The following is a 24116-nucleotide window of genomic DNA, read 5'->3' as shown; positions in this document are numbered from 1 at the left end:
TATCCTGCTCAGCTCCCACTGTGCGCTCTCCCCTATCCTGCTCATCTCACACTGTGCTCTCCCCTATCCTGCTCATCTCCCACTGTGCTCTCTCCTATCCTGCTCATCTCCCACTGTGTGCTCTCCCCTATCCTGCTCAGCTCCCACTGTGCTCTGCCCTATCCTGCTCAGCTCCCTCTGTGCTCTCCCCTATCCTGCTCAGCTCCCACTGTGCGCTCTCCCCTATCCTGCTCATCTCCCACTGTGTGCTCTCCACTATCCTGCTCATCTCCCACTGTGCGCTCTCCCCTATCCTGCTCAGCTCCCACTGTGCTCTGCCCTATCCTGCTCATCTCCCACTGTGCTCTCCCTTATCCTGCTCAGCTCCCGCTGTGTACTCTCCCCTATCCTGCTCAGCTCCCACTGTCTACTCTCCCCTATCCTGCTCAGCTCCCGCTGTGTGCTCTCCCCTATCCTGCTCAGCTCTCACTGTGCTCTCTCCTATCCTGCTCATCTCCCACTGTGCTCTCCCCTATCCTGCTCAGCTCCCACTGTGCGCTCTCCCCTATCCTGCTCAGCTCCCACTGTGTGCTCTCCCCTATCCTGCTCAGCTCCCACTGTGCTCTCTCCTATCCTGCTCATCTCCCACTGTGCGCTCTCCCCTATCCTGCTCAGCTCCCACTGTGCGCTCTACCCTATCCTGCTCAGCTCCCACAGTGCTCTCCCCTATCCTGCTCAGCTCCCACTGTGCGCTCTCCCCTATCCTGCTCATCTCCCACTGTGCGCTCTCCACTATCCTGCTCATCTCCCACTGTGCGCTCTCCCCTATCCTGCTCAGCTCCCACTGTGCGCTCTCCCCTATCCTGCTCATCTCCCACTGTGCGCTCTCCCCTATCCTGCTCAGCTCCCACTGTGCGCTCTCCCCTATCCTGCTCAGCTCCCACTGTGTACTCTCCCCTATCCTGCTCATCTCCCGCTGTGTGCTCTCCCCTATCCTGCTCAGCTCCCACTGTGCTCTGCCCTATCCTGCTCATCTCCCACTGTGCTCTCCCTTATCCTGCTCAGCTCCCGTTGTGTACTCTCCCCTATCCTGCTCAGCTCCCACTGTGTACTCTCCCCTATCCTGCTCAGCTCCCGCTGTGTGCTCTCCCCTATCCTGCTCAGCTCCCACTGTGCTCTCTCCTATCCTGCTCATCTCCCACTGTGCGCTCTCCCCTATCCTGCTCAGCTCCCACTGTGTGCTCTCCCCTATCCTGCTCAGCTCCCACTGTGCTCTCTCCTATCCTGCTCATCTCCCACTGTGCGCTCTCCCCTATCCTGCTCAGCTCCCACTGTGCGCTCTCCCCTATCCTGCTCAGCTCCCACTGTGCTCTCCCCTATCCTGCTCAGCTCCCACTGTGCGCTCTCCCCTATCCTGCTCAGCTCCCGCTGTGCGCTCTCCCCTATCCTGCTCAGCTCCCGCTGTGTGCTCTCCCCTATCCTGCTCAGCTCCCGCTGTGTGCTCTCTCTATCCTGCTCAGCTCCCGCTGTGTGCTCTCCCCTATCCTGCTCATCTCCCACTGTGCTCTCCCGTATCCTGCTCATCTCCCACTGTGCGCTCTCCCCTATCCTGCTCATCTCCCACTGTGCGCTCTCCCCTATCCTGCTCATCTCCCACTGTGCTCTCCACTATCCTGCTCATCTCCCACTGTGCGCTCTCCCCTATCCTGCTCAGCTCCCACTGTGTGCTCTCCCCTATCCTGCTCATCTCACACTGTGCTCTCCCCTATCCTGCTCATCTCCCGCTGTGTGCTCTCCCCTATCCTGCTCATCTCACACTGTGCTCTCCCCTATCCTGCTCAGCTCCCACTGTGCTCTCCCCTATCCTGCTCAGCTCCCACTGTGCGCTCTCCCCTATCCTGCTCATCTCCCACTGTGCGCTCTCCCCTATCCTGCTCAGCTCCCACTGTGTGCTCTCCCCTATCCTGCTCATCTCACACTGTGCTCTCCCCTATCCTGCTCATCTCCCGCTGTGTGCTCTCCCCTATCCTGCTCATCTCACACTGTGCTCTCCCCTATCCTGCTCAGCTCCCGCTGTGTGCTGTCCCCTATCCTGCTCAGCTCCCGCTGTGTGCTCTCCCCTATCCTGCTCAGCTCCCGCTGTGTGCTCTCCCCTATCCTGCTCAGCTCCCGCTGTGTGCTCTCCCCTATCCTGCTCATCTCACACTGTGCTCTCCCCTATCCTGCTCAGCTCCCGCTGTGTGCTCTCCCCTATCCTGCTCATCTCCCACTGTGTGCTCTCCCCTATCCTGCTCAGCTCCCGCTGTGTGCTCTCCCCTATCCTGCTCATCTCACACTGTGCTCTCCCCATCCTGCTCATCTCACACTGTGCTCTCCCCTATCCTGCTCAGCTCCCACTGTGCGCTCTCCCCTATCCTGCTCATCTCACACTGTGCTCTCCCCTATCCTGCTCATCTCACACTGTGCTCTCCCCTATCCTGCTCAGCTCCCACTGTGCTCTCTCCTATCCTGCTCATCTCCCACTGTGTGCTCTCCCCTATCCTGCTCAGCTCCCACTGTGCTCTGCCCTATCCTTCTCAGCTCCCACTGTGCTCTCCCCTATCCTGCTCAGCTCCCACTGTGCGCTCTCCCCTATCCTGCTCATCTTCCACTGTGTGCTCTCCACTATCCTGCTCATCTCCCACTGTGCGCTCTCCCCTATCCTGCTCAGCTCCCACTGTGCTCTGCCCTATCCTGCTCATCTCCCACTGTGCTCTCCCTTATCCTGCTCAGCTCCCGCTGTGTACTCTCCCCTATCCTGCTCAGCTCCCACTGTGTACTCTCCCCTATCCTGCTCAGCTCCCGCTGTGTGCTCTCCCCTATCCTGCTCAGCTCCCACTGTGCTCTCTCCTATCCTGCTCAGCTCCCACTGTGCGCTCTCCCCTATCCTGCTCAGCTCCCACTGTGTGCTCTCCCCTATCCTGCTCAGCTCCCACTGTGCTCTCTCCTATCCTGCTCATCTCCCACTGTGCGCTCTCCCCTATCCTGCTCAGCTCCCACTGTGCGCTCTCCCCTATCCTGCTCAGCTCCCACTGTGCTCTCCCCTATCCTGCTCAGCTCCCACTGTGCGCTCTCCCCTATCCTGCTCATCTCCCACTGTGCGCTCTCCACTATCCTGCTCATCTCCCACTGTGCGCTCTCCCCTATCCTGCTCAGCTCCCACTGTGCACTCTCCCCTATCCTGCTCATCCCCCACTGTGCGCTCTCCCCTATCCTGCTCAGCTCCCACTGTGCGCTCTCCCCTATCCTGCTCAGCTCCCACTGTGTACTCTCCCCTATCCTGCTCATCTCCCGCTGTGTGCTCTCCCCTATCCTGCTCAGCTCCCACTGTGCTCTCTCCTATCCTGCTCATCTCCCACTGTGCGCTCTCCCCTATCCTGCTCAGCTCCTACTGTGCTCTCCCCTATCCTGCTCAGCTCCCACTGTGCGCTCTCCCCTATCCTGCTCATCTCCCACTGTACGCTCTCCACTATCCTGCTCATCTCCCACTGTGCGCTCTCCCCTATCCTGCTCATCTCCCACTGTGCGCTCTCCACTATCCTGCTCATCTCCCACTGTGCGCTCTCCCCTATCCTGCTCAGCTCCCACTGTGCTCTCCCCTATCCTGCTCAGCTCCTACTGTGCGCTCTCCCCTATCCTGCTCAGCTCCCGCTGTGCGCTCTCCCCTATCCTGCTCAGCTCCCGCTGTGCGCTTTCCCCTATCCTGCTCATCTCACACTGTGCTCTCCCCTATCGTGCGCTCTACCCTATCCTGCTCAGCTCCCGCTGTGCGCTCTCCCCTATCCTGCTCAGCTCCCGCTGTGTGCTCTCCCCTATCCTGCTCAGCTCCCGCTGTGTGCTCTCCCCTATCCTGCTCAGCTCCCGCTGTGCGCTCTCCCCTATCCTGCTCAGCTCCCACTGTGCGCTCTCCCCTATCCTGCTCAGCTCCCGCTGTGCGCTCTCCCCTATCCTGCTCAGCTCCCGCTGTGCGCTCTCCCCTATCCTGCTCAGCTCCCGCTGTGTGCTCTCTCTATCCTGCTCAGCTCCCACTGTGTGCTCTCCCCTATCCTGCTCAGCTCCCGCTGTGTGCTCTCTCTATCCTGCTCAGCTCCCACTGTGTGCTCTCCCCTATCCTGCTCATCTCCCACTGTGCTCTCCCCTATCCTGCTCATCTCCCACTGTGTGCTCTCCCCTATCCTGCTCATCTCCCACTGTGCTCTCCCCTATCCTGCTCAGCTCCCACTGTGCTCTCCCCTATCCTGCTCAGCTCCCACTGTGCGCTCTCCCCTATCCTGCTCATTTCCCACTGTGCGCTCTCCCCTATCCTGCTCAGCTCCCACTGTGTGCTCTCCCCTATCCTGCTCATCTCACACTGTGCTCTCCCCTATCCTGCTCAGCTCCCGCTGTGTGCTCTCCCCTATCCTGCTCATCTCCCACTGTGCTCTCCCCTATCCTGCTCAGCTCCCACTGTGCTCTCCCCTATCCTGCTCAGCTCCCACTGTGCGCTCTCCCCTATCCTGCTCATCTCCCACTGTGCGCTCTCCCCTATCCTGCTCATCTCCCACTGTGCGCTCTCCACTATCCTGCTCATCTCCCACTGTGCGCTCTCCCCTATCCTGCTCAGCTCCCACTGTGCGCTCTCCCCTATCCTGCTCAGCTCCCACTGTGTACTCTCCCCTATCCTGCTCAGCTCCCGCTGTGTGCTCTCCCCTATCCTGCTCAGCTCCCACTGTGCTCTCTCCTATCCTGCTCATCTCCCACTGTGCGCTCTCCCCTATCCTGCTCAGCTCCTACTGTGCTCTCCCCTATCCTGCTCAGCTCCCACTGTGCGCTCTCCCCTATCCTGCTCATCTCCCACTGTACGCTCTCCACTATCCTGCTCATCTCCCACTGTGCGCTCTCCCCTATCCTGCTCAGCTCCCACTGTGCGCTCTCCCCTATCCTGCTCATCTCCCACTGTGCGCTCTCCACTATCCTGCTCATCTCCCACTGTGCGCTCTCCCCTATCCTGCTCAGCTCCCACTGTGCTCTCCCCTATCCTGCTCAGCTCCTACTGTGCGCTCTCCCCTATCCTGCTCATCTCCCACTGTGCGCTCTCCCCTATCCTGCTCAGCTCCCGCTGTGCGCTCTCCCCTATCCTGCTCAGCTCCCGCTGTGCGCTTTCCCCTATCCTGCTCAGCTCCCACTGTGTGCTCTCCCCTATCCTGCTCATCTCACACTGTGCTCTCCCCTATCCTGCTCAGCTCCCGCTGTGCGCTCTCCCCTATCCTGCTCAGCTCCCGCTGTGCGCTCTCCCCTATCCTGCTCAGCTCCCGCTGTGCGCTCTCCCCTATCCTGCTCAGCTCCCGCTGTGCGCTCTCCCCTATCCTGCTCAGCTCCCACTGTGCGCTCTCCCCTATCCTGCTCAGCTCCCGCTGTGCGCTCTCCCCTATCCTGCTCAGCTCCCGCTGTGCGCTCTCCCCTATCCTGCTCAGCTCCCGCTGTGTGCTCTCTCTATCCTGCTCAGCTCCCACTGTGTGCTCTCCCCTATCCTGCTCAGCTCCCGCTGTGTGCTCTCTCTATCCTGCTCAGCTCCCACTGTGTGCTCTCCCCTATCCTGCTCATCTCCCACTGTGCTCTCCCCTATCCTGCTCATCTCCCACTGTGTGCTCTCCCCTATCCTGCTCAGCTCCCACTGTGCTCTCCCCTATCCTGCTCAGCTCCCACTGTGCGCTCTCCCCTATCCTGCTCATTTCCCACTGTGCGCTCTCCCCTATCCTGCTCAGCTCCCACTGTGTGCTCTCCCCTATCCTGCTCATCTCACACTGTGCTCTCCCCTATCCTGCTCAGCTCCCGCTGTGTGCTCTCCCCTATCCTGCTCATCTCCCACTGTGCTCTCCCCTATCCTGCTCAGCTCCCACTGTGCTCTCCCCTATCCTGCTCAGCTCCCACTGTGCGCTCTCCCCTATCCTGCTCATCTCCCACTGTGCGCTCTCCCCTATCCTGCTCATCTCCCACTGTGCGCTCTCCACTATCCTGCTCATCTCCCACTGTGCGCTCTCCCCTATCCTGCTCAGCTCCCACTGTGCTCTCCCCTATCCTGCTCAGCTCCTACTGTGCGCTCTCCCCTATCTTGCTCATCTCCCACTGTGCGCTCTCCCCTATCCTGCTCAGCTCCCGCTGTGCGCTCTCCCCTATCCTGCTCAGCTCCCGCTGTGCGCTCTCCCCTATCCTGCTCAGCTCCCACTGTGCGCTCTCCCCTATCCTGCTCATCTCCCACTGTGCTCTCCCCTATCCTGCTCAGCTCCCACTGTGCTCTCCCCTATCCTGCTCAGCTCCCACTGTGCGCTCTCCCCTATCCTGCTCATCTCCCACTGTGCGCTCTCCCCTATCCTGCTCAGCTCCCACTGTGTGCTCTCCCCTATCCTGCTCATCTCACACTGTGCTCTCCCCTATCCTGCTCAGCTCCCGCTGTGTGCTCTCCCCTATCCTGCTCAGCTCCCACTGTGTGCTCTCCCCTATCCTGCTCATCTCACACTGTGCTCTCTCCCTTATCCTGCTCATCTCACACTGTGCTCTCCCCTATCCTGCTCATCTCACACTGTGCTCTCTCCTATCCTGCTCATCTCACACTGTGCGCTCTCCCCTATCCTGCTCATCTCACACTGTGCGCTCTCCCCTATCCTGCTCATCTCCCACTGTGCCCTCTCCCCTATCCTGCTCATCTCCCACTGTGCGCTCTCCCCTATCCTGCTCATCTCACACTGTGCGCTCTCCTCTATCCTGCTCATCTCACACTGTGCGCTCTCCCCTATCCTGCTCAGCTCCCGCTGTGCTCTCCTTTATCCTGCTCAGCTCCCGCTGTGCTCTCCCTATCCTGCTCAGCTCCCAATGTGTTCTCTCCCCTATCCTGCTCAGCTCCCGCTGTGTGCTCTCTCTATCCTGCTCAGCTCCCGCTGTGTACTATCCCTATCCTGCTCAGCTCCCGCTGTGTGCTCTCCCCTATCCTGCTCAGCTCCCGCTGTGTGCTCTCCCCTATCCTGCTCAGCTCCCGCTGTGTGCTCTCCCCTATCCTGCTCAGCTCCCACTGTGCGCTCTCCCCTATCCTGCTCATCTCCCACTGTGCGCTCTCCCCTATCCTGCTCAGCTCCCACTGTGTGCTCTCCCCTATCCTGCTCATCTCACACTGTGCTCTCCCCTATCCTGCTCAGCTCCCGCTGTGTGCTCTCCCCTATCATGCTCAGCTCCCACTGTGTGCTCTCCCCTATTCTGCTCATCTCACACTGTGCTCTCTCCCTTATCCTGCTCATCTCACACTGTGCTCTCCCCTATCCTGCTCATCTCACACTGTGCGCTCTCCCCTATCCTGCTCATCTCCCACTGTGCGCTCTCCCCTATCCTGCTCATCTCACACTGTGCGCTCTCCCCTATCCTGCTCATCTCACACTGTGCGCTCTCCCCTATCCTGCTCAGCTCCCGCTGTGCTCTCCCCTATCCTGCTCAGCTCCCGCTGTGCTCTCCCCTATCCTGCTCAGCTCCCGCTGTGTGCTCTCTCTATCCTGCTCAGCTCCCGCTGTGTGCTCTCCCTATCCTGCTCAGCTCCCGCTGTGTGCTCTCCCCTATCCTGCTCAGCTCCCGCTGTGTGCTCTCCCCTATCCTGCTCAGCTCCCACTGTGTGCTCTCCCTATCCTGCTCATCATCCATATGTAAAACTCAATTTGCATATGAATTTCCTATTTTCCAGCTTATGTGGGACTGTCCCGATTTGAGGGGTCTGTTATACCGTCCCGACCATTGGTTCCTGTGTCATGATCGTTGGAACGTTAGTACGTATGATACAATCACAGGAACGCGCCGCACTTCCATTAATATGGGGTATACTCCAGACCTTCGTGGGGCCATTACACCCTTCCCGGGACCTCCATCTTTCTGCTCTTTGGAAGGACGGGGCTGGGCTGGAGAGTAGCAATATTAAAATGAATTATTAACAGGACATATTCTTTTACACAAACTCAGGATTCAGGCCATTAGCGGCAGCTTTGTGATTCCAGAGCCGTATGCCGGGTTACCGGTGATGTCATTGCACCAGCTGCCACTAGCTGGTCTATGTACTAAGGTTTGAAGAGAGATAAAGTGGATTAAGATAAAGTGCCAATCAGCTCCTGTCATGTTACAGGCTGTTTGAAAAATTAGGAGCTGGTTAGTTGGTACTTTATCTCCGTCCACTTTATCTCTCACCAAGGCTTAGTAAATAGACCCCTAGATCACTATCACAGGGGTAGTGCAGGGGACACAGGACTGAGTCTACGGCTTCCATAAGGTCAGTCATCTTCCTCTCTCCATGTTTTGCTCGCTCTCCCAGTGGTTTGGAATCGCTGTGGGAATAAACCACTCCCACTACCAGAGACTTACACGTAGATGACATCCCTTCATAGTTACAGCACCTGTCCCATAATAGCTGGCACAATGCCATGCCAGGGAATGTAATTCATAAGCAACAACAAAGGGGTTGGGTACACGATGCCGGCAGTCAGAATACCGACACCTCAACTGTTTGAAATCCTGACAGGGGCGCAGGAGGCAGCTAACCCTAACCTCCCCTGCCCGCAGCCTGACTTTATCCCTCTCTCCTATACCCTAACCTCCCCTGCCCGCAGCCTGACTTTATCCCTCTCTCCTATACCCTAACCTCCCCTGCCCGCAGCCTGACTTTAACCCTCCCTCCTGTAGCCTAACCCTCCCTTGCCCGCAGCCTGACTTTAACCCTCCCTCCTGTAGCCTAACCCTAACCTCCCCTGCTCGCAGCCTGACTTTAACCCTCCCTCCTATAGCCTAACCCTGACCTGCCTGAAGCCTGACTTTAACCCTCCCCCTGTAGCCTAACCCTAACCTGCCTGAAGCCTGACTTTAACCCTCCCCCTGTAGCCTAACCTTCCATGCCAGCAGCCTGACTTTATCCCTCTCTCCTGTAGCCTACCCTAACCTTCCCTGCCCGCAGCCTGACTTTATCCCTCTCTCCTGTAGCCTACCCCTCCCCTGCCTGCAATGACTTTAACCCTCCCTCCTGTAGCCTAACCCTCCCTTGCCCGCAGCCTGACTTTATCCCTCCCTCCTATAGCCTAACCCTAACCTCCCCTGCCCACAGCCTGACTTTATCCCTCTCTCCTATAGCCTAACCTCCCCTGCCCGCAGCCTGACTTTATCCCTCTCTCCTGTACCCTAACCTCCCCTGCCCGCAGCCTGACTTTATCCCTCTCTCCTGTACCCTAACCTCCCCTGCCCGCAGCCTGACTTTATCCTTCTCTCCTGTACCCTAACCTCCCCTACCCGCAGCATGACTTTAACCCTCCCTCCTATAGCCTAACCTCCCCTGCCCGCAGCCTGACTTTATCCCTCCCTCCTATAGCCTAACCCTAACCTCCCCTGCCCACAGCCTGACTTTATCCCTCTCTCCTATAGCCTAACCCTAACCTCCCCTGCCCGCAGCCTGACGTTATCCCTCCCTCCTATAGCCTAACCCTAACCTCCCCTGCCCACAGCCTGACTTTATCCATCCCTCCTATAGCCTAACCTCCCCTGCCCACAGCCTGACTTTATCCCTCTCTCCTATAGCCTAACCCTAACCTCTCCTGCCCGCAGCCTGACGTTATCCCTCCCTCCTATAGCCTAACCCTAACCTCCCCTGCCCGCAGCCTGACGTTATCCCTCCCTCCTATAGCCTAACCCTAACCTCCCCTGCCCACAGCCTGACTTTATCCATCCCTCCTATAGCCTAACCTCCCCTGCCCACAGCCTGACTTTATCCCTCTCTCCTATAGCCTAACCCTAACCTCCCCTGCCCACAGCCTGACTTTATCCATCCCTCCTATAGCCTAACCTCTCCTGCCCGCAGCCTGACTTTAACCCTCCCTACTGTAGCCTAACCCTAACCTCCGCGGGATACTTCTGTTCGGGATCTCGTTGTCGGCATTCTGACTTTGGCATTCTGACTGCCAGGATCCAGAGCACCGGGATCCCAATTACTTCCCTTATTGAACAATATATTTTCATGATTATTTACAGGTGTTAATTGTGCAAGATAGACACAGTGGCAACAGATCACACTAATCAGTGCAAACCCAAATCCCCCTGGTGTGTGACGTGGCAGAGTGCCGACAGGTGGGCTTCATACGCCTAGCATCCAGTCAGCCTTAATCGAGTCCGTATATGTCAGTCATTTACACCTGTTACAGGCATAAAGCATTTTGTGTGGAGTAGGTTTAATGAGCCTCACTGGGGCCTATTTACCAACGAGTAATAAAACTTAGTGCAGATGATAAATGGAGCTCCAGCCAATCAGCCCCAACTGTCATTTTTAAAACACAAGACAGGAGCTGATTGGCTGGAGCAGCATTTATCATACGCAACAAGTTTATCACTCACAAGTTTATCACTCCAGGAATTTTATCACTCCATTTTCTCTTTAAAAAGTACCAGCTACTGTATCTCTGAGTTCTCCCCATTCATCTGTAGCGTCACAAGCAATGAGCCCCGTCTGCCACCTGCTCCTCACCAGTGATCACAGGTAAAGCAGCTTTCAAAACACAAAATTGTACCCGTTTGCTGCATACACGAAGTAACGACGACAGAGGTCAGGAAATAAAAGAACAGTGAAACTTTTAATTTAAACAATGCATATAACTGTATGGTATCAGGAGGACGTCTTTGTACAACCACCAATGCTCGTTTCTCTAACGATAAATAAGCCATCTCTATTTTAGAACTTAATGTCCTTCTGATCGTTGTTCTTTAGCACTTCTATGGAAATACTAGCAGAAATATAAACGCTGCAGGGATTGTATTAAAGAAACAAAAATCCAGCGCAGCCACAGAACACGCAGACTGAATGAGCCATATAAAGAGGTACCCGGGTGGTATAGACCTTTCATCATCCTTCGCTGCCCATAAAACTGCGCACCAAGAACCAGTAAGGACCTGGAGCTCGTAGGAGAATGATAAATATTACCTCTTAAAAAGTCAACTCCATGAATAACGCTTAGGTAAAACCACCTTTTGTAATATTTTGTATACAAACATGGTGTAAAAGAATCTATATTGTGTAAACATTTGGAACAGTTCAACTAAACAGTAGGAGCTAAACCTACAAAGAAAATACTGATATAATGAAAGAAGTCTGTGGAGGCGCAAATTGTGGGACTCCACCTTTACTCCGCACACTCTGCTCCTCCTCCTTTACCCTGAACAGCGGCCAGTCAGACAGACTTACAGGATTTCAGATACGTGCAGCTTCCACAAAATTTTATATTGTGAAATTCCTCTAAGACAGGGGTGGCCAAACCGGTCCTCGAGATCTACCAACAGTACACATTTTCCAGACCACCTAGCTGGTGCACAGGTGTAGTCATTACTAATTAAGATGTGCTGCATTCATTCCTAACTGACAATTCTACAGATCTCCAGGAGGCCTGGAAAACATGAACTGTTGGTAGATCTCGAGGACCGGTTTGGCCAGCCCTGCTCTAAGAGGACCCTGGGTTAAGGTGCGATTTAATGCTTCTGCAGTTTGCTGTGATCAGTGTGCAGAGACCGCTGGGATAGTGGTGGTATATAGTGAGGGGCCCCCTGGTGGTAAGGCAGAGCTCTGCAGGAAAGACAGTTTTAACAACTGGTGAAATTCAGCTGTTAAATCATGAAATGGTTTACGACACAAACACTCCTCCCACCAGAGACTGGTCTGCTAGGAGCGAGATACACACAGACCTTTTCACTCCTTTCACCCATCTACACCTAATATCCTTCAACTATAAACAGATCAAAGCATTTCAAATGTACATATCACTTTCTATGCTCTTAGCCGACGTGTGGCACAGCGCTGGGCACGGTCACATATCATTACAGCAGATGTCATATAAGTCAGTATATTACATTTGTGAGAATGAAGTTTCATAGAATTTTGTTTTCATAACCAATTACCAAACTGTATAAGTGACAATGTTGTTATACTAGGGCTATAAGGCTTACCTCTAAACACTGGCGCACATGACAGAGGTGCTGTAACCAGGCGCAGATTTACATTCTTACCCCCCCCCAGGGTCACATGCGACTCTGCTAGCTCCCAACCCTGTGTACACGGCTCAGTTCAGATGGACATCAGGTCTTCAGTGCAGGCGGCTGGTTCAAAATGTCCTGGTCGTTAGTGTAAAACGCTGGCACCCGTCCCGATAACCAGCACTAAATAAGAGTCCAGTGCAGGCTCCATCCCTTACCTGTCCCACCCGCTCTCCTCTGTGGCTGCATACGGCAGAGTGCAGTTGTTACATCATCGTTCTATCAGTAATGACATCACCAACAGCTGTCAATGACCCCAGCAGTGGCCGCCCCAGTAATGTATTCTTAGTAGTAGGGTTCCCCAACTGTTGAATTAAAAATATAAACATATGCTGCCCCCTCCTCACCTGCAGCCCTAGGCTGGGGCACATTAAGCCTTGCCACAAACCTGTATCCATAGCAACAAATGTCATTTACCGCACCTCCTTCCTGCGCAGTTTTTTTTTTTACATTTGTGTAACTGCCCCCAATAAATGTAATGCAAAACAACAGTCATCTTTTTCCCCCAAAATGCTGACAATTGCTCATTCTTGCCCATTACGCTGAATAGGACACCTAGCGTTTAGCAACATTAAATATACACTAAATATACAACAGATGAAAAACATTTTGTCTGAGAGTATTAATATTTATCAAAACCGGTGCACAGGTAATGGTCTTCCCGCCAGAGATGACCAAAGCGTCTATGTCACATGGAATAATCAGCTATTTATTTTTAGAAACAAAACCAGGGAGTCCCACGGGACCGATGAAGGAAACACTGGGGGAAATGTATCAAACCTTCTAAACACTACAAGTGAATAAATTCCCCTTTGCAACCCAATCAGCTTCCAGCCACCACTTATCTAATACAGTCCGTACAATGATAGCTAGAACCTGATGAGTTTCTATGGAAACTTCTTCTCCCACCATCATCAGAACGTTTGATACATCTCCCCCACTGTGTCTTCGCACGTTCCTGCCATTTACCTCTCTTGTGCAGACACAATTATGTGAGAGCGGGATGAGTTCTGATAAAGTGGGATAGACGATCACCTGTTAAGGGTGCTGACGTAATACACCATTAAGGAGGAGATGTATCAAGCCTTGGAGAGTGATAAAGTGGAGAAATTGCCCGATCAGCTTCTATCAATTATCTAGCAGTCTCTGAAATGACAGAAGCTTGTTGGTTGCTTTGGGCAACCACACCATCTTATCTCTCTCCAAGGCTTGATACAGCTCTGCCTAAGTCTCTTCAGCTGCAGCAGCTGAGGCCTCGGCCAGAATGGCTGCTGCAGGATCTGACAAGCGGCGTAAGATTCTCTGCAGGACCTGGTTTTGTTCCTGAATGAGTTTCTCCTGCTTATTATAATGTTCCTTCATGATCCTCTGCTTCTTCGCGTAATGCTCCCTCAGCAACAGTAACTTCTCCCCTCTAAAGTATCGCAGCTCCTCAAAATCCCTGTGCCTCATCCTCAATATTCTGGCCCTTGAAGATTCTCGAACGTATTCGCTCACTTTAATGATCTTCGACAACTTGTGAACACCTGCACCCAAATGGAGCAGGTCCATGTGCACCACGTGCATCTGGTGCCTTTGGGATTGGTGGTAGTTACGCTGCGCTGTACGAAAAGACCGAACAATGTTACTGACACTTCCTGGGTCGGCGGCGTCCGGCTGGTGGACTGGAGTATTGAGTGAGGAGGGCTGGTTGGGAAGAAGAGGTAGTTTGGTACCAACAGAACGTCGCTTCTTAGCAGGAGGAAGACGCTTGGTGCGAGTAGAACACGGCTTGGCGTCCGCTGACAGAGGTTTAGCAGGAACAACTGGAGGCTTGGTTGTAAAGACTGCCGGCTTGGTAGACACAGGAGAGATTTGGGAAGAAGCACAAGGCTGGACGTCTATAGACACAGGTTGAGCAACGCTGTAAATTGACTGGGCAGAAGATGAGGGAACCTCAGCACTGTAGTCGATGGGTTGCATCTTCATGACCATCTCCATGTTGTCTTCTTCCTCTTCTGTCCGGTCAACTAAATGTTGGTGGAAAAACAAAATTAAGTAGCCTGCACATAGAGCATGTATTAATTGGAAGATCGTTTCACAGACACCGACTGATTTATACATACAGAGAACAACTGAACAGTGATTAACTAGATACAATATATTGTGATAAGAAAATAAAATAATTCTGGTTATTCGATCTATCTATAAAAACAAGTGTCCTCACTAATTCATCAAAATCCAGCCCAAACCCCTGGACCCAGAACCATGAAATTCGGGGAGTATATTCCTCCCATGACGTAAGCACTTACTAAGCAGGTATTTTTCAAAATTAGACACCTAAGACTGAGGGTCAAAATATTTCCTCCCCCGATACAATGTCCCGACAGGCTGACTCTACTGCCAGTGATGTTTGGCAGTGTTTGCGGTGGCAGTTGCTGTGTCTCCCCTATCTGAATACAGGACAGCGCTGCCGTCTCACCTCTGCAACTGCCACTACTTATCACTGACCAGATTTTTTTCTTTTTGGATACTTCACTTGATTTGGATTTTTCATTTTCTGGAACATGGCAATTGAGTTTTTGAATGTTAAAGGGGAGACGGTGCCTCACATCACTATCCCCATCACAGGAGACGGAGCCTGCCTGTTCCGAACTCCCTCTCCTGTCTCACTCAGCTAATGGCTAGGTTAGTGGTTCTCAAGTGCCGTGGCTCCCTGGGGTGCCTCGGGACACTTGCAGGAGAGCCTTGCACTGGTGGTCCAGGACCAATACAAATTATTTATAGTCAATGTAATAGGCAAAACCAGTGCTGGTGGATGTCAATCATAAATATGTGGACAAACTGAAGCAGATCTTGTCCCTCACCACACAACTGACCCTAAGGATGACATATAAACACAATTTACATAATTTAATATTTATTTCTAAATTTCTCAATAAGAAGCTTTTGGCCTAGGGGTGCCGTGAAAAGAATTCTTATATTCTAGGGCGCCGTGATTCAAAAAAGTTTGGAAACCTCCGGGCTAGGTAGGTGTATGAACTAATTGTGAGGCATGTGGTGGACAACTGGGAGGACTTCTCCATCATGTCCCACAACAGCGAGGGGGACAACTACACCAGCTCTGCTTAGTATCTCCTTAACATGTCCCAACCAATGCAGGCAGCAATACAGAAGGCTGGTAAGGCAGCCCCCTTAGGAGTCATATGTAAAAAAAAATCCCTGATTAGTGCGTGATTACGTCGTAGAAAGAACACACTTCCAAAATGTTATGTTTCTAGGTCCAGGGGTTTGGGCTGGACATTGATGAGACAGGAGGTTTGATAGACAGTGAAGGAGGGGGGAGGTTTGGGAAGAGGAGACTGGGTGTACCATAGCCCTGGGTACCATGAGCCTCAAAAGACAGTGCTGCAATGCCCTCAAGTAGAAGGATGAGGCCTTCGGAATGTGCTGCCAAGGTTAAGCTCCAGGCCTTCAAACCTCTTCCTGGGTGAGACCGGGCACATACGCTAATTATAATATATACACATTTCAGCCTTCAATACACTAATCACATGATGAATGTCTTAAAAAATTGTGCTTGTTAAAAAAAATATAAACAAAAATAAAATTAAAAATGATCGTACACGCTGATTGAGGAAAATATTTTTTCTTTTACTTTTAAAAATGAAAAAAAAAAAACAGAAGTCACAGGTGTCATGCAAAAGCGACGCACGGGATAGTACATACCGTCATTCCTCTGCCCGGTGGCTACACGGGATGATAATCCCACCCGTGTTGGTGGCGGATGATTACTGGGACCTACAGCGGGGTAAACAAAAACAAAACTTCCTGACAATTGTAGTCACTTAGGGGTAGATTTACCGGGTTCATTATGGTATGCCGGCGGTCGGGCTCCCGGCGACCAGCATACCGGCGCCGGGAGGCCGACCGCCGGCTTACCGACAGTGTGGCGAGCGCAAATGAGCCCCTTGCGGGCTTGCTGCGCTCGCCACGCTACAGGCACGGTGGCGCGCCACGCTATTTTATTCTCCCTCCAGGGGGGTCGTGGACCCCCACGAGGGAGAATAAGTGTCGTATGCCGGCTGTCTGGATCCCAGCGCCGGTGTACTGTGCGCCGGGATCTCGTCAGTCGGCATACTGAAGACCACACAGATTTACCAAAGCTTCTAAAACAGACAAGTGGAGGTGTTTCCAGTAGCAACCAGATTCTATCAGTTTCAAGAATGCAATAGAGAAAGGATACTACCAGTTTTTATTTTTAGAAGCTTTAGTAAATCTAGCAGTCTAGACTTTGGTGGCTAAATTCAACAAGCCAATAATATTTGCTGTAATGTATAACATTAATTCATTTTACAACATTAATCAAGTTACATGTCACATGTACACAGCTACCAGCTGAGCTGTGACTTAAGGGGAAATAGAAAATATCCAAAGCAGAGCAGGAAGTGCCCAGTACAGGAGAAAGGACAGGGCGAGTTCTTGGCTCACTTAGGAGCGTGCCATTGGAATGGGTGTAGTATGGTTTGCTGGCGGTCAGGGTCCCAGCGACCAGCATATCGGCGCTGGAAACCCGACCACCGGCATACCGACAGCTGGACGAGCGCAAATGAGCCCCTTGCGGGCTCGCCGGGCCACGCTATCTGTTCTCTCTCCAGGGGGGTCGTGTACCTCCAAGAGGGAGAAAAGATGTCGGTATGCGGCGGTCGGGATTCCGGCGCTGGTATGGTGGTCGCCGGGAGCCCAGCTGCCGGTAATCAGAAGACCACCCCGTTGGGATCACAGAACCTATTTCATGGCACTGTGAAATCATAAAACATAGAAGTGGAAAAATTATTGATTGTCCATTCAAAAAGGCCTATCATGTTCTCGATTCTACTGTGCGATTTTAAATTTTTATTAATGTTCTTTATTTTTAAAATACAGCATTCCCAAGGTGGGTTATTATGGACGATTGTGTATAAATTCCAAGGCTGTGAGGTATGACGAAGCATAGATGGACAAGTGTGCAGAGGAAGACTGATGACCAAGCTGTGGATTTTGTGACCTTAATTATTTGCCAATGCTAAATCTGCACAGTTAGTCCTAGCAATTTACGCAGTCCCCAGTCTGTGTCCACGCGTTTATCTATTGGTTGAACGGTGTCTGGCCACGGACGAGCATCAGTTCTTCTTCATATGATAAGTAGTGTAACTCCATAACCTGACATGTTTTAAATGATGTAACGCTGCTGTAAATGAATGTGTAAGTACATATGATACAGGCATCATACATTTACCTTCCAAATCCTCATCGGTTGTTAGATCAGCTTCATCCCATTGCTTAATCCAGAGTAACAAATTCGGGTTGAAGCCACCTGATGGGGTCAATACCAGATATTGGAAATGAGGGAAGTTTCTTTGCAGACGTCATTATATGACATAAGAATAAACTGGGGTAACAATTACTTCACTCCAAACATCACTCATATCATAGATGTTGTACAACCTCATTCCCCTCCACACAATGCCGGGCCCTGATTCTGATGGCAATCAATGGGAAACGTTTAATTACAAAAGGAGAAAGGGTGCCAAGCCTGAATTACAAGTTGGTTTAAATGTTTCGTAACTTGAATTTTATCAAAGGCATTTTACATATACAAAACATGGATAAAAAGAACAGCCAGGATGGACAAACCTTCTACAATGTACAAGAGACGTTTGTGAGCGTTCCCTCCCACACTGCAAAACCATGCAGGTAAGGTAATTGGCTGCAGACAAATAAATTAACCCTATTGCAGTGGTTTTCAAACAGTCCAGGTTTTCCAGGTCACCTTGCAGACTCTCCCACGTAGTTTGTCTATATCAATGGTTAACACTAAAGGTGGGGATATTGGGGGTAATTCCAAGTTGATCGCAGCAGGAATTCTGTTAGCAATTGGGCAAAACCATGTGCACTGCAGGGGAGGCAGATATAACATGTGCAGAGAGAGTTAGATTTGGGTGGGGTGTGTTCAATCTGCAATCTAATTTGCAGTTTAAAAATAAAGCAGCCAGTATTTACCCTGCACAGAAACAAAATAACCCACCCAAATCTAACTCTCTCTGCACATGTTACATATGCCTCCCCTGCAGTGCACATGGTTTTGCCCAACTGCTAAAAAAATTTCTGCTGCGATCAATTTGGGATTACCCCCATTGTACAGCCACTCCAGCTAGTAAACGTGTTTCATCCCGGTGTGAGTCAGACTGTTAATTGTATGAAGCAGTGAAAAGAGTGGACAAGGAGATCAGCGTTGAGGCAGCATTTCTAACGTATGTTCTATAAAATTATTTTAGATTGGTTGCTATGGGCAACTTCTCCACTTCATGATAAAGCTCCCCACTTTCTGCAAAATGCGGTTACAAATATTTGCTCAGCAGCTGGCACTTCCCTTTAATCCTACTTCATTACCGCGTCCATCCTTTACCTCACATATACATCATTCAGACAAGCTTGTGCACGTTTTACATGTTTTTGGCCAAACAGCCGCTGTGGAACTATAAAACACAGCATGCCCCAACACTATGGCCTGTCCGGACATGCTAGGGTCTGTAATTCTACCCTAGCTAGAAAGCCACAGGATGCCAACTTCTTCTACAGCTGCTTATGACTGTCAGAACACGATGAGACTTGTAGTTCCACAGCTTGTTCTAAGTTACAAAGTCCCTTTAGTGTTTGGAGTCTTACTTTGCCTACCTGTGAGAATTACTGGAGTCTTCAGTTGTAATGTAGTCAAAGACATTGGAACAAGTGGGAAAATGTAAAATAATACAAAAGCACATAAATACAGAAGTTTTCCATTGGCAACTAAAGATAATGACTATCCAGTGTATAAATCAAATGAACATGGACACGATAAATACTGTATATAATCGTGCTCTACTTGCGAATGAAACAAATCTGTTTGCTGATGTCGGCTTTCCATATTGAGGGTAGTGGATGTGGCATTACCCGTCTCTAATCCTTTGTAGCAGACAGGCAGTGGCAGACTCAGTGTCGGCAGAAGTGCCACCAATGTTCAGCTGCGCACGTATATCCGCATATATGGTACCTGCAACATCGCTAGTGGGCACACCTAGAGGGCACACCTCTACGGAGAGGGATGAAAAACCATCGATGTTGCTGATCTGCCATTCAGGAATGGGACATTGCGACCATCTCATCTGATTGAATCTCCCCTCTCTCTTAATTGCCCTTGTCGCTAAACCTCAATATCACCCCTCTGTCCTGACCCCCTCAGCTATCATAGAGCCTGTTCTAAGGGATGAGACACCCTTAGTATGGCCTCTATATGGTCAGAGTATTAAAGGCAGGTTTCAGGTGTCATTCAGTAGTGTGTGGCCCTCCAAGCTCTAAGAACTACAGGCAGGAACAGAGTTATTGGTGGGTAGCTATAAAGCAGTAACAAGAGACCCATGTTGTCCTTCTAAGAAGGAAAGGGAATGTGGAGGGGGAAGGGGGGTGGGCGTTCCTATTTACCCACTCCTGTTATAGGGAGGTCTCTTCCATTACCTTGTCCAGAGGTGCCTGTACAGGACTCCATGTCTTCTTCCTCGTCATGTAAGATACCTCTCTTCTGTAAGGCGTCCATAGTGTCTGAGGTCCAGACGTCTGGTCCCCTGCAGGAGACTCTCCCCCGGAGTTACAGTTCTTATGACTGAACGAAACACACAGTATATTACATGACACAAGAGGACCTCTGCTTACACTGTGTATACATATAACGCCCTTGGTATTGGCAGGTAAATGACAGACATGCGTTTGTAAATCACTGTGCTGTGGTAGGAGCACAATCAGTACACTTGTAAATCTGTGGCAAGAAAACACTATACAAATATGTTACACAATACAAATCCTGTACATTTATGAAGACTGTGTTCATTTAAAAAAAAAAAAAAAATTAATATCCCAACTCGTGGTTGTCAGACAAGCAGCGGTCATTCCTCGGAAGCAGTACTTACCTTCGACAGTAAAAGGAGGGTGGTTGCTGAACATGTCAGAGCGGTTACATTTGTGATTCCATAAAATCACAATATGTGACTACACGTTCAGGGGAAAATGAACTCGCCACTGCAGGGAAGGGGCCAGTAATAGGTATATACAGTCATTTCTGATCTCAATGGATATTTATGAGACAATGATTTACTCTGCAAATTACTATTTACTGACAAATAATCTATCTTCCATTTGAAAGTAATGGATGTAAGTCGTACTTACTTTATACTAACGGAGATGGACCCCATAATTATACTGTAGCTTGCTGGGGGAGGTGGGGAAGGGTACTGGGGAAATGCTGGGTATGGTCAGTGGGGAAGGGGAGTGGGGAAAAGTACTGGGTATGGTGGGGAAGGGTGCTAGAGAAAAGTGCGGAGTATGGTGGGGAAGGGCGCTGGGGGAGGGGGGAAAACGCCGGGTATGGTCGGTGGGGAAGGGTACTGGGGGGGGTGGGGAAATGCTGGGTATGGTGGGGAAGGGCACTGGGAAAAGTAATGAGTATGGTGAGGGAAGGGGGTAGTGCTGGGTATGGTGGGGAAGGGCACTCTGGGGAAAAGCTGGGTATGGTGGGGAAGGGCCCCGGGGGCAGCGGGAGGTGATGGTGGTGGGCATGGTGGTTGAAGGGCACAGAGGGAAAGTGGCAAGTATAGTGAGATAAAGGTGCTGGGGGGGGGGGGGGTAGTGCTGAGTATGGTGAGGGAAGGGTGCTGGGGGGAGGGAGGTAGTGCTGGGTATGGTGAGGGAAGGGTGCTGGGGGGAGGGAGGTAGTGCTGGGTATGGTGAGGGAAGGGTGCTGGAGGGGGTAGTGCTGGGTATGGTGAGGGAAGGGAGTAGTGCTGGGTATGGTGAGGGAAGGGAGTAGTGCTGGGTATGGTGAGGGAAGGGTGCTGGAGGGGGTAGTGCTGCTGGGTATGGTGAGGGAAGGGTGCTGGGGGAAGGGGGGGTAGTGCTGGGTATGGTGGGGAAGGGTGCTGGGGGGAGGGAGGTAGTGCTGGGTATGGTGAGGGAAGGGTGCTGGGGGTAGTGCTGGGTATGGTGAGGGAAGGGTGCTGGGGGGAGGGGGGGTAGTGCTGGGTACGGTGGGGAAGGGTGCTGGGGGGAGGGAGGTAGTGCTGGGTATGGTGAGGGAAGGGAGTAGTGCTGGGTATGGTGAGGGAAGGGTGCTGGAGGGGGTAGTGCTGGGTATGGTGAGGGAAGGGTGCTGGGGGAAGGGGGGGTAGTGCTGGGTATGGTGGGGAAGGGTGCTGGGGGGAGGGAGGTAGTGCTGGGTATGGTGAGGGAAGGGTGCTGGGGGGAGGGGGGGTAGTGCTGGGTATGGTGGGGAAGGGTGCTGGGGGGAGGAGTGCTGGTATGGGGAGGGAACGGTGCTGGAGGGAGGGGGGCAGTGCTGGGTATGATGAGGGAAGGGTGCTGGAGGGGGTAGTGCTGGGTATGGTGAGGGAAGGGTGCTGGATATGGTGAGGGAAGGGTGCTGGGGGGAGGGAGGTAGTGCTGGGTATGGTGAGGGAAGGGTGCTGGGGGAAAGGGGGTAGTGCTGGGTATGGTGGGGAAGGGTGCTGGGGGGAGGGAGGTAGTGCTGGGTATGGTGAGGGAAGGGTGCTGGGGGGAGGGGGGGTAGTGCTGGGTATGGTGGGGAAGGGTGCTGGGGGAGGAGTGCTGGTATGGGGAGGGAATGGTGCTGGAGGGAGGGGGGCAGTGCTGGGTATGATGAAGGAAGGGTGCTGGTGGGGGTAGTGCTGGGTATGGTGAGGGAAGGATGCTGGAGCGGTTAGTGCTGAGTATGGTGGGGATGGGTGCTGGGGAGGGGGTAGTGCTGGTTATGGTGAGGGAAGAGTGCTGGGGGGAGGGGGGGTTAGTGCTGGGTATGGTGGGGAAGGGTGCTGGGGGAGGAGTGCTGGTATGGGGAGGGAATGGTGCTGGAGGGAGGGGGGCAGTGCTGGGTATGATGAAGGAAGGGTGCTGGTGGGGGTAGTGCTGGGTATGGTGAGGGAAGGATGCTGGAGCGGTTAGTGCTGAGTATGGTGGGGATGGGTGCTGGGGAGGGGGTAGTGCTGGTTATGGTGAGGGAAGAGCGCTGGGGGGAGGGGGGTAGTACTGGGTATGGTGGGGAAGGGTGCTGGGGGGAGGGGGGTAGTGCTGGGTATGGGGGGGGGGGGTAATGCTGGGTATGGTGGGGAAGGGTGCTGGGTATGGGGGGGGGAGGGGGGGAGTGCTGGGTATGGGGGGTAATGCTGGGTATGGTGGGGAAGGGTGTTGGGGGGGCGTGCTGGGAATGGTGAGGGAAGGGTGCTGGGGGGAGGGGGGTAGTGCTGGGTATGGGGGAGGGGGGGGTAATGCTGGGTATGGTGAGGGAAGGTGCTGGGTATGGTGAGGGAAGGGTGCTGGGGGGAGGGGGGGGGTAATGCTGGGTATGGTGGGGAAGGGTGCTGGGTATGGTGAGGGAAGGGTGCTGGGGGGAGGGCTAATGCTGGGTATGGTGGGGAAAGGTGCTGGGTATGGTGAGGGAAGGGTGCTGGGGAGATGGGGGGGGGGGTAATGCTGGGTATGGTGGGGAAAGGTGCTGGGTATGGTGAGGGAAGGGTGATGGGGAGGGGGGGGGGTAATGCTGGGTATGGTGGGGAAAGGTGCTGGGTATGGTGAGGGAAGGGTGATGGGGAGGGGGGGGGGGGGGGGGGTAATGCTGGGTATGGTGGGGAAGGGTGCTGGAGAAGTGGACTGTGGATGGTGGAATGTTTTTTTTACCTGTCTCCAGTCTCCACAATCTCCCCCAGCTATGTTACAGACAATATTACACATATGCACTAATTACACACTATATAAGATGTACTTTATTCTGTTCCTCCAGGTGACTGCAGCTCCTCCCAGCAGCCTGACCAGAGCGAGCAGCAGAACATGGGCAGAGAGACACATTACCTTCTCCTCTAAGCGGCGGACTATCACCCCCAGCAGCGCCAGAGGACTACTATCCTCAGCAGCACATCACAGCACGAACCACATATTGCCTAGCAACCGCGCATGCGCACACTGGCCGGGAACTCCGGCCACGAGGATAAACCCAAACATTTATGTGTCGGCCAGCGGCATTGTGGGTAGCACTGTGCGCCCCGCGCGGCTCTCGAGCATCTACACTTCCCGGCATGCCCGCGCGTCTTAGCTGAGCCTGAAGGATCACGGGAATTGTAGTCCTGTCGCAAACGGAGCGCCGTAAACGGTGTTTTCTGAAATGAAATGTGCCCGCACTTCACGGAGACCTGGAGCGCATGCACTTTCCTGACTCACAGCTGGAAAAAAATGTTTTTTAATGATATTAAAAAATGTTACCAGAAGTGGGGTTCGAACCCACGCGGACATATGTCCATTGGATCTTAAGTCCAACGCCTTAACCACTCGGCCATCCTGGTAGCTGTTGTATAGTGGTGGAATCTCCCCTGATCTCCTCTGCCTGGTGCCATTGCATCGCCCCCTGCTGGTGATTGGTTTCTAATGCACACATAATAGGGACGTGTTACTGCCCCAATCCCCCTGTGTGATCCCTGTCACCTGCAGTGCTGCCCCATCCTCCTGTTACTGCCCCAATCCCCCTGTGTGATTCTCTGTCACCTTCAGTGCTGCCCTGATCCTCCTGTTACTGCCCCAATCCCTCTGTGTGATTCCCTGTCACCTGCAGTGCTGCACCATCCTCCTGTTACTGCCCCAATCCCCCTGTGTGATTCCCTGTCACCTGCAGTGCTGCCCCATCCTCCTGTAACTGCCCCAATCCCCCTGTGTGATTCCCTGTCACCTGCAGTGCTGCACCATCCTCCTGTTACTGCCCCAATCCCTCTGTGTGATTCCCTGTCACCTGCAGTGCTGCACCATCCTCCTGTTACTGCCCCAATCCCCCTGTGTAATTCTCTGTCACCTGCAGTGCTGCCCCATCCTCCTGTAACTGCCCTAATCCCCCTGTGTGATTCTCTGTCACCTTCAGTGCTGCCCCATCCCCCCTGTGTGATTCCCTGTCACCTTCAGTGCTGCCCCATCCTCCTGTTACTGCCCCA

General features: G+C 52.8%; 1 protein-coding gene and 1 non-coding gene across 4 annotated transcripts; both read right to left on the bottom strand.

The window, feature by feature from the left end:
* Positions 1-10615: 10615 nt before the first annotated feature.
* On the bottom strand, positions 10616-23192 carry LOC134949627 (uncharacterized). Of its 3 annotated transcripts, none has more exons than XM_063938334.1 (5): positions 22993-23192; positions 19597-19741; positions 17342-17419; positions 15793-15864; positions 10616-14093 (listed from the first exon to the last, which is right to left on the bottom strand). In XM_063938334.1, the coding sequence occupies exons 2-5, from the start codon at positions 19673-19675 to the stop codon at positions 13309-13311; spliced, it is 1014 nt and encodes a 337-aa protein (XP_063794404.1). In that variant the 5' UTR covers positions 19676-19741; positions 22993-23192; the 3' UTR covers positions 10616-13308. The 3 variants fall into 3 exon arrangements, with proteins under 3 accessions (XP_063794404.1, XP_063794405.1, XP_063794406.1); XM_063938335.1 differs by lacking the exon at positions 22993-23192 and adding an exon at positions 22907-22969; XM_063938336.1 differs by lacking the exons at positions 19597-19741; positions 22993-23192 and adding an exon at positions 18781-19514.
* Positions 23193-23397: 205 nt separating this feature from the next.
* TRNAL-UAA (transfer RNA leucine (anticodon UAA)) lies at positions 23398-23480 on the bottom strand. The gene has a single exon. It is a non-coding gene; the product is annotated as a tRNA-Leu (tRNA).
* Positions 23481-24116: the final 636 nt, after the last annotated feature.

Source organism: Pseudophryne corroboree, chromosome 8 (assembly GCF_028390025.1).
Source record: "Pseudophryne corroboree isolate aPseCor3 chromosome 8, aPseCor3.hap2, whole genome shotgun sequence".
NCBI classification, from domain to species: Eukaryota; Metazoa; Chordata; class Amphibia; order Anura; family Myobatrachidae; genus Pseudophryne; species Pseudophryne corroboree.
The sequence above is the reverse complement of the archived record's forward strand: the minus strand, read 5'-3'. Positions and strand labels throughout refer to the sequence as shown.

Coding starts and splice junctions, on each gene's coding strand:
- LOC134949627 (XM_063938334.1), bottom strand. CDS start 19,675: ATGGACGCCTTACAGAAGAGAGGTATCTTACATGACGAGGAAGAAGAC. Junction 15,865..17,341: donor AACCGATGAGGATTTGGAAG/GTAAATGTATGA, acceptor ACCCCGCTGTAG/GTCCCAGTAATCATCCGCCA. Junction 14,094..15,792: donor CACCGGGCAGAGGAATGACG/GTATGTACTATC, acceptor ACCAACATTTAG/TTGACCGGACAGAAGAGGAA.